Source organism: Sarcophilus harrisii, chromosome 4 (genome assembly GCF_902635505.1).
Source record: "Sarcophilus harrisii chromosome 4, mSarHar1.11, whole genome shotgun sequence".
Classification (NCBI taxonomy): Eukaryota; Metazoa; Chordata; class Mammalia; order Dasyuromorphia; family Dasyuridae; genus Sarcophilus; species Sarcophilus harrisii.
In genome coordinates this window covers 130460004-130477377 of record NC_045429.1, presented here as the reverse complement: position 1 = coordinate 130477377, position 17374 = coordinate 130460004, and the positions used below count along the sequence as shown (strand labels likewise).

Here is a 17374-nt window from a genome sequence, read left to right as displayed (position 1 = left end):
ACTTTGTGAACTGTGTAGCCTTTTATGAATGTGAGCTTCTGTCCTCTTCCTCATTAACAGTTCATGTCTGTAAAGGAATAAAAAGGGAAGTCTATTAGATTCATTGTCTAATTCACATGCTTATTATTGTGGTCAAATGAGCCAATGTATTCATCAAGCCTTATAAACTATAAAGCACAATATAAATGTTAGCTCTTATTGCAACATAGAAAGCAAGAAGAAATGCCACTTTAACTCAGCCACTTTAAGTGCATTGGGAAATTTGGGGAATTTTAACATTTCTTTGGTAAGTAATTTTTTTAAATAGACAGTCATTGGATGGATTCAAAATATGTCTTGGCAAAAGCCAAGTATCTATAGATACAATATCCGAAATATTTAATAAAATTAATGTCACAGAAAAATGTATTTTATGGTACATAAGATATACAACTTTAAGGGCATCTTTTTATGTTGTGAAGAAATATGTAGCAGATTTATACATACTATAATTTTATGATTAGCATTGTTATCATTAATATTTTCAGTTGCTTGTTTTTCAAAAAAGCATTCAAAACCATTATATTATAGAGGTAACATGTTTTTAATTAAGAGAACTTACGTTAGGACCAGAGTTTAAATCCTTCTCCTTATACTGAAAATGACTTGATGTTTCTTGATCTGTAAAATGGGGATGATCTTCAGAACACCTGCTTTCCACAAGGTTGGTGTAAAATTCAAATTGCTTTTTAGGTCTTTGAATATAAATTGCTTTTTAGTCTTTAAAAGTGCTACAAAAATATCATTTGTCATTGTTCGAATGTAAGCACTGGGAAGGGAGAGAGTCTTGGCTTTGTTTTTTAACTTTTATCTCTAGTTTATGTCAGAGCTCTCTGTACTTAGTAGATAATTTGTTGAATTCAGTTATTGAATTTCTGACTCTCCTTGTCCCCAGGTACTTTGTTTGGAACTTGTTTCTAATCTCATACCTAAAATATAATTCATCCCATCATCACAACAGCTACTTACTTCCAAAAGTGTCACAGAAAAATGAAAAAGTTATTTCTAAACTATTCTCCCTTTGCAACCTGTGATCTAGATCTTTGTACTACTAGGGACAAAACTTAAGTAACTGGGCTTCTAATCACCAGCTCTCTATATAGAGGTTGTGATCTTTTACTTATTCTGTATTTATTTTGAAGGGAAAAATGATTAGTCTTATTTCATTTTAGAGTTTCATAGATCCTTAATTTTTTCTTTCCTCTTTTAATCTTTTTAGGAAAAAACACAACAACAATCCCCAAACTACTCTTTCATATCAAGTATTTCCCCTGTGATATCAGAGTGGCAGTATAAATTTATCACCATATTCCAAGAAGTGATATATTCCATTTGTGTCCTAACCACAGTTTTGGCAGTTTCTTGTGGACAATCTTAATCTTGTTTAATTTTACTTCTGTTACAGTTTTCTGAGTTCCCAGATCCTATGTTGTGTTCAGATTATATACAGTTGTCAAATACAACACCGTCATCAGAACAAAAGTGCAGCACAGTGTCATGGGAAGAGCTGAAATCTATGGATTTGCCATCATTTGAGCCTGCATTTTTGGTCCTTTGTCGAGTGCTTCTTAATGTTATCCATGAGTGTCTCAAATTAAGATTGGAACAGAGACCTGCTGGGGAACCATCTCTCTTGAGTATTAAGCAGGTTCGCATTTAAAACTCAATTTTTTAAAGTAATTGATATGTCACTTTGTTTGGTTATGAATTTTTTGTGAAGACAAGTCTCTAGTTTGTTTTAGAACTGTTAAGAGTAATTGATAAAAATAAATGGTTATTCATCATACAATCATATTTCAGTATAATAAGAGATGGTCTTAATAAAATTTGATAGGTTTGTGAAAAATTTGTTGGTTGTGTCATTGTTTAGTAAAAAGCACTTTTCTTAGGGTCTGGAGAATTTCCACTTGTAGAGTGAATGAAACAGTGGTGAAGAAAATTGGAAAAGAAATAAAAATGTAGGTTTTTCACTACTCTCTACTCAGTGTTTGGATTTGCTATATTTTGGTATTCCCTTTTTTATCTGCTTATCACTAGGTTGTAATGCCAGTCCTATGAACAGCAGATCAAGAAGGTATTGTTAGAGAACAAAATTCAGATTTCTCTGATAGTTTTAAGATATGAAAATGACCAGCAATAGAGTATCTAGCCAGATTCATTAAAAAATACATTTGTTCATGGGGCTAATATAAACAAGATGGCTGGGGTTTTTTTAGAGGCATTTGGGTGAAACATTGGGTAGAGTAGTAGATCTGGAATCAGGAAGACTTAGTTTTAAACCCTGCCTCATATACTTAATAGTAGTTTGACCCTAGTCAAGTCACTTAAGTTCTCTCAGCCTTAGTTTCCTTATCTGTAAAATGAGGGATAATAATGGCTCCCACTTCCTAGGATTGTTATGAGAACCAAATGAGATAATATTTGTTAAACTAGCTATTGAAATGAAAATAAATTTTCAGTAAAGAGAAGATAATGGCATCTGCAAGCTGTAGATAAAATACTTTGATTCTTGGCAGAGTTGTAGAATTTAAAAGCTGGTTAATGAATACCTAGAAAGGAAGCAATAATTACAGAGCCATCATTGCTTTATCAAGAAATACTTTGGCAATTGTTTTACTAGTAAACCAGGGAAATGCTTTAGATAATGGTTTGCTTCCATTTCAGGAAAGTATTCAATACAATCTCTCATGCTATTCTCATGGAAAAGGAGAAATGTGGGCTGAACTATAGTTTGGAAGGTAGATTGTGGATTGTTTTATCAGCCAGACCAAAGAAAATTCTTTAATGGTTTGATATCCATCAAGGAGATCGTGAGGCATTTGAGTTATCTTTGCTTTGTAGGATACTGTTTTAACATTGTGGTCAGTCAATCAATAAATATTTATTAAGTGCCTGCTATGTGCCAACCACTCTGTGCTAAGCACTGATCAATAGCTTAGATATTATTTTTATCAAATTTATAGATGACACAAAGCTGGGAGGAATAGCTAACACAAGGGACAACTAGATATCAACAGAATTGATTAAATCAGTTAATAGAGATAAAAACAAGTCTAACACAGGTTCAAAATCATTAATTTCACAAGTATAACAGAGCAGGAATAGCATGACTATATTTTTTCTGAAAAAGATCTGAGACTTTTTATGCCTGTAAACTCAATATAAGTCAGCAGTATGATATAGCAGCCAAAAGGTCTAGAATAATACTAGACTATGTTAAGACAAACAGCTCCCAAGGATAATATGGTGATAGTCCTTTTGTACTTTACTGCACCTGGAGTCAGAATACATCTATAGTATTATGTTTAGTTCTGGATTCTTCACATTTTAGGAAGGACAGTGATAGGCTGAAGACTCTCTAAGATAGGGATCCTTAATCTGGAATTTGAAATATACATACATACATACATACACATACACACATATATATGTAGATAGATAGATTTCAGTAATTGTTTTCCTTTGTAAATTTATGTCCCTTGTCTTACTCATTTAAAAATTATGTTTTCATCAGACTGTCCATGATAGCCCTAAAAGTTATAGAGATAGGTAGCCAGGATGGTAAATTGGAGCCAATCATTGCAGCAATTTGAATCAGAGCTATTTTTCTCAGTTAGTGTATTTCAGAATGATGGGACTTGATTACTTCTCCTTCCTGTTTAAGTTTCAGTTTTTTGCTTTCAAAGGCCTCTACAAACATAAGATCTATTGCGAATGCCCCAACCAACTTAGATGTGTAAAAAAAAAATTTAAAAAAATTATAGAAAGTGGAAGCAAAGACAAGTATAAGATGGGAGCTTCCCATCTGAAGAGAGGAAAGAGTAGAAAGTCCACACTTAGGAGTTGTGTCCAAACTAGATTTATTAACGAATATTAAAGCCAGCTGGAAATGAGAAGGATGCTGCAGTACTCTAATTCTGGGTCTAGATTGGGGTGATGAGATAGCAGTTCACCAAAGATGTTTTCCCTTTTTCCTTATACATAGAGACCTCCCACTTATGATATGTAGTAGATATTTTACCTCATTTTTGAGGACTCCAAAGTGGTAAATAGTGGTGAAGTGCAAAGTATTATGCGTTACTTCTACTTTCAGAGCTGTTTTTTAAAATTATTTTTATTGTTTGAGAGGGCAAATAAGCCCTGAAGGAGAGTGGTACAAGAATTTAGCTCAGCCCAAAGCTAATTAGAGCCTACTTTTCATGACTGTGGTGGTTGAGAGCTTACATACAGATCATTTTTGGTCACAAGGTCACATTAACTTTTAGTTTGTTCACTGGAGTACTTCTGATGACTATTTCATATATTATGATGCATTGGAAGAGATTTGCCTGCAGGAAATTGCCCAGGCTAGAATAGGTCCTTATTCAGATGAAAGGCCTTGCTTTCATTCCTTTTAAAGATTATTTAAAGACACTGGAGTTGGTTATCCTGGAGAAGAGAATCCTTGGAGGCAGATGGCATCTGTAAGCTGATTTCTAGCGTTTGAAGAGCTGGCTTATGGAAGGATTTACTTGTTTTCTTTGGCCCTGGGAGGGTAGAGTGAGCAGTATCATGTAGGTCAGGAGGCAGAGGTAGGCTTAATAATACAAGGGTAGACTTGTTAACAGTCAATGTTCCTAAAGGCAATGGGATCTTACTCATCAAAAGCTTTAAGTCAAAGACTAGATAACTAAATTCCTTTTGAAATGTCAACTATGCTAGCTTTGAACTATTGAGATTCTCTTCCATTGCTGAAATTGTGTGATTTTGTGTATCACACCTGCCTGACTTCTAGCTTGGAATCACAAGGTTCTTCATTTAGTCACTTCCTTTGTGACTTTTCTTGATTCTCCTATTTTTTTGTTGCTCTTTTTCTTGTCAAATTTTATTTTCTTGTGTTCCTCTGGTAGAATGTTAGCTCATTTACACAGGGACCATTTGTGTGTCTATGTATGTCTGTGTCCCCAGAATCTAGCATACTGTCTTTCACAGACCTACTACAGACTTTTAAAATACTTGTTAAATAAATGAATGGAAGTGATGGGCCATAATCTGTGTTGTAGAGGAAGGATGTTAAAAATTCAAGGGGCTAAACCATAGTCTTATATGAGAGAGTTGGAAGGGTAATTTACTGACTATCCAAATGCTAGCATGAAATTAAAAATCAAGGCATGAAGAGAGGAAGAGCAGGATCAGAGAGTTTACTACATTCAAGAGACTTCGAGTGGTTTATGCTCCTTGACTTTTAGCTATATAGATAGTCATTTTGAAGTGTTTTGTGTGTTTTATTGAATTTTCCCTTGTCTCCTTTCTTTCTAACCCACCCCCTATACATTTAATAATTAACCCCCTGCTGATAGCTTAGATTCAGGGTATTGGGGTATCCCTGGGGGGATTTATGATCATGGAAATCAGCTGGAAGAGTCGTGGGTAATGTCCTGTAGGTCCTTCAAAAGTGAGCTAAAAGGACTTGAAACAATGAGGGCCCAGTAGAGATTAAATAGTGTCGATTTGTACTAGACCAGATCTAGCATAGTTTCATGACTTTCTTCTTCAATAGTGAGTGGTGGCAGTAGTAAGGGTGATGTACTGAAGGATGGAATTAAGCTGGGGCATTTGAAATTAGAAAACAGCAACAAACTTTCATAAATTAAGAAGGTGTTATGTTTCATCATGCTAAGATTTTTATACATAATCATAACAATGTGTAATTTAAATTTATATAAAAGCTCTCTGAAGTCAAGGTTCTTTAGTTATTTATGGGGCTAAACACTAATAAAATAGGTTATATATAATCTGTCACCTCTATGTCTTTCCTTACACATATCGTACTCACGCCAATAATAATCCCTTTCCCCTTTCCCACTCTTAAAATCCCTTCCTCTCTTTAAGGCTCTGCTGAATGGCACCTCCAACATGAAGTCTTTTGTGAGCTCCCTTTTTTACCAACTTCCACTGCCCCAGAAGTTTTTGTATTGAACTTTGTAAATATTTTGTACTTTTCTAGGTATATGTTGTTTTACCTCAGAAGAACGTAAGCATTTTCAGAACAAAGACTTGTTTTGTATTTCTGATACATGTTACAGTACCTAGCACATAGTCGTGTTAAATGTTTGTTGAATTAATTGAACTGCTAAAGAATTCAATAAGAACAGATTAAATGATAAATTATATAACTCTAATGTGTTTGTTTTCTTATAGCTGGTAAGAGAGTGTAAAGAGGTTCTGAAGGGTGGCCTGTTAATGAAGCAATATTATCAATTTATGCTTCATGAAGTATTAGATGATTTGGAAAAGATTGACTGCAATATAGACTCTTTTGAAGAGGACCTGCACAAAATGTTGATGGTAAGGACCAGCAATGAGAAAAATAGTTATCGTGGTTTGATTTGGTTTATTCTGTATGATGAATCTGTAACAATTAATTTGGTTCTCTTGTCCTTTAGAGGAGGTATCAGACTTGTGTTGTTTGCCTTCAGAGAACAAGACTAGGTAGAATGGTGGGTGGAGGTTGCAAGAAAACCAATTTAAATTTTATATAAAGAAAACCTTCCTAACAGTTATTTACCAGGAGAGAGTGGACTCTTCTTTACTTTGTGGTTTTTCAAGCAAAAGCTAGATGGCCATTTGTTAGGTAAGTGTAAAGGGGGCCTTTAGGTACAGGTGTTGTGGTATACATTCTTCCTCCTTCTCCTCCTCCCCAGGCCCATTTTTATGTGACAGGAAATCTTATATCAGTTTAAATATCCTATAATTCCATTGGGGGCAGAATAGCCTAGGCATATGCTACTTTTGTCTCGCTCAGAAAATACTCTCCTTCCCTTTACTTACCTAGCTTACTTCATTCCTCAATTCATATCCCACCCCATCTACAAGGAGTGAGCCATATCTAATGGGCCACAGTGCTTTCTTTTTTGAATTTAAATCATGTACTCTAAAATTCAAGGTGTTGTGGGAATGGATATATTAGATACAATGTTAAAAAATAGTTAATTCCAGGTGTGTAAAAAACTATGACTTTAAGAAGTTGTTATAAAAATGAAGACATTATTTATTAAGTTTCTTTCATCAGAGCTAAGGTTAAACTAGCATTTAAAAAAAACATTCTTATTCATCACACATTTTTTGCTATAAGTTTTAATAATAGCTATCATATGGCACATTATTAGTTTTATTTCATTTGAGCCTCATAACAACCCTAAGAAGCAGATGCTATTAATTTTCCCATTTTACAGGTAAAGAAAACTGAGGCAGAAGTTAAAGTGATTTGGCTGGAGTCCCAGACCTTGCAAATGTCTGAGACTGGATTTGTTTCTAGGTCTAGTTCTGTATCTATCATACCACCTAGATCTTTGTTTAAAGAATTTTTTTATTTCACAAAAATGTGAGGAATATAGTTTTCTTTTACCTTTTGTTCAGCAGAAAACAGTATAACTAAAAATTAAAGAATTTATGTGACAAGGAAAGGATTTTGAAGAGAGGCAATTGAACATAGATTAAAAAAAACAGGTTAAAATCCTGGCTCTGCCAATTACTGGCTATATGACTGTGGGCAGTTTAGTTTAAACTTTGTCAGTTGGGGTTGGCTTAAAAAAGTATGCTATGTAAACATAAATCCAATATTATTGGACAGTGAGTTGCAGTGAATATGAGAATTCACTGAACTGTAAGAAGACATGTATAAAGGGATATAAGGTAAGCATAGCCAAGAGAACAATGAAAACAAAGACTACACTAACATGAATTTTCTAAATGAAATGGAAATCATTCATAGTCACTAAATGAAAATCAGTAAGCACTGTGCAAAGTGCTTGGGGTACTAAAAAAAACAAAAACAATTTCACAAAACTTGGATTCTAATAGGGAATATATATATTTACATATGTGTGTGTGTATACATATGATAATTATTGATATTTTTCAGTTGATTTTTTTGTGTATAATGTTAGTTTATATACTATGACAAAGACAGCTGTGGATGTTTTTTACCCCCAATTCTCAGATTTCTTGAAATTTGTTTGATCTTAGTAATTATCTTTGGATTTTGGCAGGATTTAATGTAATACACTTTTATTTGAGAAAATGGAAACACAAAAACATGCAATTTTTTTTTTTTAAATACTGAGATAGTATACAAATTGAAAATTACTTTATAAATAAAATTTTTAGTATGGCCATGTGCGTGTAGCAGAAGGTTGATAGTAAGCAGTTGTTATAAATTATGCCTTCTATTTCATTTTTGTGTTTGTATCTCCAGTACCTTGCAAAGAGCCTGGCATATAGTAGATATTTAATAAATATTTCTTGAATTTAGTTGATTTAAATTTCTTGTTTATTCATAGTTTATTGTTTGATTCATTAGAGGATTAGCCACACAAGTGAATTTGATCAGTGATTAAAGGTTTAACCTTTTGGTTTTGACAATTAAAATTTTCCATCAAATGTTATTTAAAATGTATTCTATTTAGGCAGGGGAAGTATGTAATACATTTTAGACTTCCATAAGATATGATATAAAGATTTTTCATAAATTCTTTTGGCCTTATTTCATACAAGACCAACTTAAATGAACTATACACATCTCTGCCCTCTTGATAAGCATAATTTAAGTGTTTTAGAGGATTCTTTGTAATCATTATAATTGTCAGTTTTTGCATTGTGCCAAATAAATAGTACAATGATACTTCAGAGCATAGAGGTGTACAAATATTTTTTTAATAGTGCTTAGTGACTTTAGACTTGAGTTTTTGTTGTCATTATCATGTTTTTTGGTGTTTTCCCTCATTATTAACTTTTTCTTGCTGCAGTCAGTGTTGTTACTTTTAATTTGAATTTCCTAAATTTATTCACTTGAAAGCTTATGCTTTTCTCTTTTTCTTTCTCTTGTTTACATTTAAAGGTGTATTTTGATTACATGAGAAGTTGGATCAAAATGTTACAGCAGTTACCTCAAGCATCTCATAGTTTAAAAAATCTATTAGAAGAAGAATGGAATTTCACCAAAGAAATAACTCATTACATAAGAGGAGGAGAAGCACAGGCTGGAAAATTGTTTTGGTAGGATTTACTATTGTTTTGCATCTAATCATCTTAATAGCTTTCTTAATCTTTTACTGTCAGTTTGTTTGGAAGTATTTGTGTTTTATAAAGTTTCAGGTTTTAGTTGTTGAAGTTATAATTAATGAGGTCAGTTCCCTATACTGAAGGCTCATAGAAACCAGAGAAATTGGCCTATACAAGTTTTTACAGAAGGGGAGTTAGTTGGCCATTTGAAATCGCTCCTTGGTTACCTGCCTTTCTCCTGCTTTATATATGGGAAGTAGAATCTTAAGTTAGTACATTCCTAGGTTTTCTCATATAGAACTTGAGATGTCTATTCTCAGTTTTCAGTATCTTAGGAAATAACTTATTAAGGCTTCTGCTTAGAAATGAGTGCCTCTCAGCTACACCCAAAGAAAGAACACTGGGAAATGAATGTAAACTGCTTGCATTTTTGTTTTTCTTCCTGGGTTACTTTTACCTTCTGAATCCAATTCTTCCTGTGCAACAAGAGAACTGTTTGGTTCTGCACACATATATTGTATCTAGGATATATTGCGACATATTTAACATATATAGGACTGCTTGCCATCTGAGGGAGGGGAAAAGTCGGAAGAGAAGTGAGTGCAAGGGATAATGTTGTAAAAAAATTACCCTGCAATGGATTCTTTCAATAAAAAGTTATTGGAAAAAAAAAAAAAAGAGTGCTTCTGTTTGTACTGTTGCCCCATCAAAGTTCCACATAAAGAGCGAGGACTGGGAGAGAATCAGAAAGGGAATTTTATTTCTTTTCTAGCTGGGAAACACTTGTTACCTACTCAAGCAAAAGGCAAAATTAAGCATCATTGTTAGTAACTTTTATTCTTAAACTTAACCTCAATATTGAGATCAGTTTTTGCATAGAAGTTAATATATTCATAGGGATTGGCAGATAAGTTAGGGTAATTTTACTCCTTGGTTTTATTTCTCTTTTTCTATTATGTTCTTTTAGTGACATTGCAGGAATGCTGCTGAAATCTACTGGAGGATTTTTAGATTGTGGCCTGCAGGAAAGCTGTGCTGAATTCTGGACTAGTGCTGATGATAGCACTGCTTCAGATGAAATCAGGTCAAACTGCTATCTCCTTTTTTCAACTTAATTCACTCTTTTGCATGTTATCTCATTCATGAACATAAAATATGTGAAGCACATACTAATTCAATTAGAATAATAACATGGCATAAATTACAATGATTAATAAACTTTATTTTTTCTAGCATTTTAGAGTTTTCCTAAGTTTTCCATTTATTTAAAAACTAAAAGTTACCAGCACCTCATATACTACCTGTGCAAACTACTTTCCCTAGATCTTAGTTTCAGGCTAGATGACCCCAGATTTCCTTTCCAGCTCTAGATTTTCTGGTCCTAGGACCCTCAAGGAAGTATTATACATTTTTTAAAAATTGAGTTTTGTCTTTCTCATGTTTTCTTATTTATGGTTTTGGGAGACATTTTATTTATAGGTGAACTGGGAGTATATTAATTGAAAAATCAGTATTTTTTAGTTTAAAGATACACTTAGAAAATATTAATTGAAAAGTTAAAGGTAGATAGAATTAATTCTGTTCATACATTTTCCTCAGGAAAGAGAAAAGGTTGTTTCCATGTAAGTTTTGGGAAAAGTTTTTGGTCTTTCAATTCTCAATCTTTATAGGTTGATTGGAGTTAAATGAAAGTCCCATGTTCCTAAAATTTTCAAAGATCTGATCTTAAAACTGTTTAGAAAGTAATGCTTTTCACTTATGGTTATTAACTTGTGTGAGAAAATACATTAAAAAAAATAAGCAAGTTTTATAATGTATCTGATCATTTACTGCTTTTTATGATCAGTCTAAATTTATTTTGATAGAAGTAACATTTGTTTATATGTGTTTCTTTTTTTAAGTCCCTGAAGCATATATTAATTCATAGGATTTCAATCAACTTTACAGGAGATCTGTTATAGAGACCAGCAGAGCCCTGAAGGAGCTCTTTCATGAAGCTAGGGAAAGGGCTTCCAAAGCACTTGGCTTTGCTAAAATGCTAAGAAAGGTGAGCTGATGATGGTGATTAAGCTTGGTTTCTATTGCTTATATTTTTGTAAATCTTTAAAGAACCATTCAACTCAGTAAAATATATATATATTTTTTATTTTAAACTGTAATCCCAGGATCTGGAAATAGCAGCAGAATTCATAGTATCAGCACCAGTACAAGACCTTCTGGATATGTTGAAATCAAAACAATATGTTAAGGTAAAATTATTTAAAATAATATCATTGAATGTAGACATGTCACTTTGCATTCTGATAAGTGTCAAACTTGGGCTACAAGCACATGCAGTCTGCAAAACTCCTAAGTGCTTTAAACCAAATTAAAATGTAATTGGAAATGTTTAACAAAATAAATACAAACATAGTACAACATATGTAATATTAACTTGTGGATTTCTAAGTTAATAGGTGTCCACAAGGATCTCTTCCTATTTAAGTTTGATATTTGGTGGTATCAAATATATATATAAAACTTTGTATATATTTAAATATGTTAAAATATATATTCTCATTTCAAGAGCAAGAGAAGTTTTAGCAAAAAAATATAGACATGCCAGAACAAAATGAAACTTAAAGGGTCAAACAACCTAAAAGAAATGTATGTGCTGAAATTAGCCTTGGAAGACCTGTATTCAGATTATACTTCTGCCTTTTACCACTTTTGTGATTGTGGACAGTTCATTTAAGCTCTCAGAGGGCCTTTATTCTGTAGAATTAAAAAATTAGGCTGAATGACTTTTGGAGACTGGCTGAAACTACCCAGAGAGGAGCCAGAAATACTGCTTGAAGAAATTAAGGGGGCAAAGAACTTGCTTCCAGGGATTTTCTATAATAGGGCCTTTTCCTCACCCTGTTCATTTAAGTGGGAAAATGGAAGAGATAGAGAACTCAAATAGCCGAGATCTTCAGACTCCAAGCTTGTGTGGTAATTATTGGGCACTAAATTAATTATTGTTAGGTTAATAGTTTAGTCTTCAGAAAAAAATGAATACTCTACATATATTACGGCAATGTGTGTAAAGAAAGGACCAAGACCCTTACCAGGAAGAGGAATCCAAAGAAAAGACTAAGCTTGAAGGCAGAATGTAGCTGGGAGGATCTTAGTCTTGATTAAAAAGAAACCTGAAGCTGAGAATCTTGAGAGGCCTCTGTATCCAACTGCCAGGCTGAGCCAGACATGCTTTCTCTTTCCTGGATGCTCATTCCTGGTATATAGCCAGTTGAAGGAAGCTACTCCTCACTTATGTGGTGAGAGAACACAAGAAACAGTGTGGCTAAATGTTAGGAGATCTGGGGCTTGCTCCATTCTGTACAGGTCTTTAAAAAAAAATACATTAGTCTATCTTCTTAAAGCTTTTTGCCATCAATATTACCCCTTTTCATTTCTATTAAAACTGTTTTAAATTAACTTTAAAATAATTCATGGAACAGTTATTGCTATTATGCATAAAGCTAATTAGTGCTAATTAGACACTAAAGACATTTTATTATATAAATGCTTCCCTTGATTAGACTTTACAAATGCTTATCTATAAAATGGGAATATTAAATTTATGTAGTAAAACCTTGGCTGTTCAGAACTCTTGGGCATATGAGTAGTTGTGGTTAGCCAAGTTTTCCAGAGCTATTATGGATTCTGTCATTATCTTTGGCTGGCATTAGCTTGTCTAGTCTTTGCTCTTGCTGCTGATAATCCTCTGTTTTGTGATGCCTTTTCTTTATTCTTGTCTCTTATGTTGCCTTTTATTCCTCACTCCCTATACTACACTTCTTAGTCTTTAGGAGGAAAAGACTGGCCTTTTTATAGACCTCTCTATTCAATTAGGGAGTTTCCTTTTCTTCCCCACGTTGGAGCAGACCTGACATGGCAGAGCAGTTACAGTGCTCAGTGTTATGACTCTTTTTGGGATATGTATTTTTTTGGCTAGGTGTTCAGAAGCATGTTCCCCACCAGAGAGATTCTGGAGACATTGTTCTGAGGATTTCTAAATCCAGAGTCATTGTGTAAGCACCAAATTTCTAAAATGGTTCTTTCCAGAAAGCTGAGGTTTTATTGTCCTGAAAACAGAAGAACTATAAAGTCATATAATTGCTTAAAGGACCAGTCTAATAATAAACACAATCAACTTGAAAACCAGAAGGTTGTTCATAGAGAAGAAAAAGTAGGAAGGTACAGTATTACTATTAGGGAATTAAAGCAAATCAAAAGTATGTGGATGTATATTTGTGCATATATATATATATATATATATATATATATGCGTTTATTACATGTAATCAAAATGTCTTTATCCAAAAGAAACCTGTTCAAATATGCTATATAAATGACATTACAATTCTAAAATTCATTAATTTAAAGTTATGTCTGATTGGCAAAAATGTTTTTTTGCTTGTGAGTACATATACACACATAATTTACATGAGGTGATAAAATTTCTGTGGTATTACTTTGATTTGTACTTAATAGTTTGCTCAATATTTTATATTATTAATAGAAATCTTAATACAGTGGTAGAATCTTGTGTGTGCTGACAAATATTTAACTGACTTTTTTTTAAAAATGTAGGCTGGACCTAATGTAAAGCATTAACATTTTGTACGTTATATTCTTGAGTCTAGATGATCAAAAATAAGAAACAAGAAATCAAGCCCTGATTTGTAGCATTTGCAAATTTAAGTTGTAAATTATGCTCACACTGTAAACTTAACAAGGAGACTGGCTCTAGATCAACCCTGTGTAGAGTCATTGTGTTCTGTACTTGGAGAGTGGTCATTTTTATTCTGACTGGCTCTATTACACAGTTCATTAAAACAATACCTTGATTTAAATACAAAAAAAAAAAGAGTTTTGTGGCTGTTGCAGAAAGTAAACCTTGATGTTATCACAAAATTTTTAAAAATGTTACAGGGTTACTAATTTTAAGTTATTTGACTACTTTTTTTGGATTTTATGTTTATAGAAATTATTAATGTAATTTAAATTAACCATAGTATACTTTGATTTTATAATGTTAACTTTAATGTTGTCTTTGAATGACATTGGAATAATGTGATTTTTGTCATTGATAGTAAGGTAGTAAGCAGTTATGACATGCACAATTTGCGCTTTATTGTGACAAAATTTTTAAAGTTCTAAAGAAAAATAGCTTATATTATCGTCCTTGGAATATGAACTATTTTGAAAACAAGTCAGTTAAGAAGGTATTAAAATTTATTCTCCTAAGAGATGATGTCTCTAAGGGAAGACATTTTTGGGTACATTTTTTTAAAAAAGACTAATCTATTTTCATACGAAATATATGGTTCTGAAAACTGGGTATTGTATACATTATGTTTCTTTATTAAAAATTCAAATGTATTTGTTTTCCAGGTGCAAATTCCTGGATTGGAAAATTTGCAGTTATTTGTTCCACATACTCTTGCTGGGGAGAAATGTGTTATTTTGCAACTACTGAATGCAGCTGCAGGAAAGGACTGTTCGAAAGATTCAGATGATGTAGTAATTGAAGCTTACTTACTGATGACCAAGCATGGTGATCGAGATCCTGAGTTAGATGACCACTGGAGTACATGGGAAGGGACGCCTGTAAAAATAGTGCCTCAGGTGGAAACAGTTGACACACTTAGAAGTATGCAGGTATGACAATATTCATTGTATAATTTCTGAAAATACATCTTGATTTTTGTTATGCAAATGTGATGGGGAGTAATGTGGAGATTCAAATATGGAGGGTGGGGTTTGATTTAGGCTAGTTGGTTCATATTTCATTTTAATAGAGGGAAATCACTGATAGCTTCTGAAAGGGAGTTATGTCGTCAGACAAATACAGTGGAATAAATATCTTTGGCAGAAGTGTGAAAGATCAATGGTAGAAGGAGGGAGAACAATAAGATTGTTGCTGTAATATAAGGAGATAATAACTTGAACTAAGATGATAGTAGAAATTAAAAAGAAGGGATGGGATCAAGAGATGTTATTGACATGGAATCCCATCCTATTGAATGTGGGAAAGGAGAAAGAATCAAAGATGACATCTGGGTTTCAAGTCTCGGTAACTGGAAAGTTTAGCTATATCATCAAAGAAATGGGAAATTAGGAAGAAAGGCTGGTTTGAGGGTAAAGTCAAGAATTCCATTTCAGACTTCTTTTATTTGAAGATTTATTTTAACATAAAGACAAAAAGGTCCAGTAGGCATTTGGAGACAGAGAACTCATTAAGTAGTATGCTGTGTAGAGGTTGAAAAGAAAGAAAAAAGATCTAGAAGCAATCTACAAAGAAAGATAATAAGGCATGAGTTTTAATTGCCAGTAGGTGAGTACTGAGAGAAGAGAAGAGAATTGAGAAGTCTTAGGAGGATGATCTGGCTTAAGAAATAGAAGAAAGAAGAATAAATACAGAAGGTAACTGAGAAGAATCAGAAAATAAAAGCCAAGGTGGAAGAGGGATATATGCAGCTCTGCCAAACATAACAAGAGGGGTCAAAGGAAATCAAAAACTGAGAAGAGGGCAGTGGATTTGGTCATTAGAAGATTAGGGATTTAAATAGATAGTTAACTATAGAAGAATATTGAGGAAAATTATAGATGGTGAGGAAGTGGAGGGTGGTGAGTTTAAACTCTCTTTTAAAAATTTGGTAATTAAGGAAAAGACACAATTAAAAAGTCAAAAGGGGGTGGGGAGTTTTTTGTTGCTGTTTGTTTTGTTTTTGAGGGAGTTGGAGGATGTGTTTTTTAAGGACAGGGAAGACGACTATGTTTATTGATGAAAGGGAAAGAACTAATAGAAGTTGAAGCTGCCATTCAAAGGTGTGGCCATTTTTGTATATGACTGAGTCAAGATGGAAGACTAGGTCAATGGAAACAAGTTGGTTGATGTATTGAGTGGTCAACATGTTTGATGGGGTGTCACTTTGTATGATGAAATCCCCTAGTATGAGAACAGGAGTTGGGAAGAGAGAAAAATTTTGAGTCATGTACTAGATAGTAAAGCAGGAAGGAGAGTGACTTGAGAAAACATTCACCAGGTCATTTATCTATATTCAGCAGTTTATCTCTGACTTTTCCTTGGAAATGCCCCTTGCAATGGGACCTTTGGTTGTGTTCATGATTATCAATTGCATTGTGGGAATAATAATGAGAAAGGAAATGATTTTGTTAATTATACCTAGATAAAATATATGTAGGATGGACTGATATCTAGGAAATAAGGATTGTTAGTAATTATTGAAGAAGCTCCATGATGTAGGGAAAAAACACTTGACTTGATATCCAGGTGCAGTGTTAGAATCTCACCACTGCTATTTATTGACTATTTTTTTGGTCATTTCACTTAGCTTAAATATCAGTTTCATTGTCTATATAAGATTCATATGGTAGGTTTCACACATAACCAACACGGAAATCTGAAGAAGAATATGAATAAAAAGTTGTCAAAAAATTTTATTACAGGATGGATTGTGAGAGTGAGAAATAACAGGGCCACTGGTATTCTCATGGTAGCAGGAGAAAATAAAAAAGACTTCCAGCAGATTGGGTGGACCTCTGTATCAGATATATGAAGCATATGGACAAGTGTCACAGGTTGGGCAGACATAGATAAATTGCAGTCTGTTTTCCTTGGAAAGAAATTCAGAATCCATGAGATCCATTCATATATTACTGGCCATGCAGTGTTGTGAGAAAGCTACTTTGTAAAACTGTGAGGCATTATCAGAATTTAGTTGGCTAATTTATTTAGATGTACACATGCTATTTTTTCCTTCTGGCTCACACAAATTCTGGAACTGGGAAACTTGTCATTTTATTCTCATGTACTAGATTTGGCTTTATATTCCTAGGTTGAAAATCTACTCTTGGTAGTCATGCAATCTGCTCACCTTGTGATCCAGAGAAAAGCTTTCCAGCAATCCATTGAAGGGCTTGTAACTTTGCACCAAGAACAGACTTCGAGTCAGCCAATTATTGCCAAAGCTTTGCAGCAGCTAAAGGTATTTCCACTTTTCTCTTATATGGCATCTTTAATTCTTGAAATGTTATGGAAAAGTTAGTATGGCTCATAGGCTGTTAGTGGAATTGAGCGAATGAATATGTGAATATAAAAAAAAAAATTATCAAGTTTTAACTTTAAGCTCTGAGAAACATACGAGAATCCTTGTTTTCAAGGAGTGTGCACTCTTACCAGGAGGGACTACGGAAATAAAGGAACAGTTGTTAGGGAATGGTTTTTTGGGAAGTAATAGTGTTC

General features: G+C 33.4%; 1 protein-coding gene across 8 annotated transcripts in view; it reads left to right on the top strand.

The window, feature by feature from the left end:
* Positions 1–17374, top strand: part of MAP3K4 (mitogen-activated protein kinase kinase kinase 4) — a 124289-nt gene that overhangs the window by 72471 nt on the left and 34444 nt on the right. For all 8 annotated transcript variants that reach the window (XM_031937527.1, XM_031937524.1, XM_031937523.1 and 5 more), the window contains exons 4-11: positions 1445–1687; positions 6220–6366; positions 8918–9075; positions 10049–10165; positions 11029–11128; positions 11247–11330; positions 14500–14766; positions 16968–17117. In XM_031937527.1, coding sequence (XP_031793387.1) covers positions 1445–1687; positions 6220–6366; positions 8918–9075; positions 10049–10165; positions 11029–11128; positions 11247–11330; positions 14500–14766; positions 16968–17117 — 1266 coding nt within the window. The remainder of the gene's footprint in view (positions 1–1444; positions 1688–6219; positions 6367–8917; positions 9076–10048; positions 10166–11028; positions 11129–11246; positions 11331–14499; positions 14767–16967; positions 17118–17374) is intronic.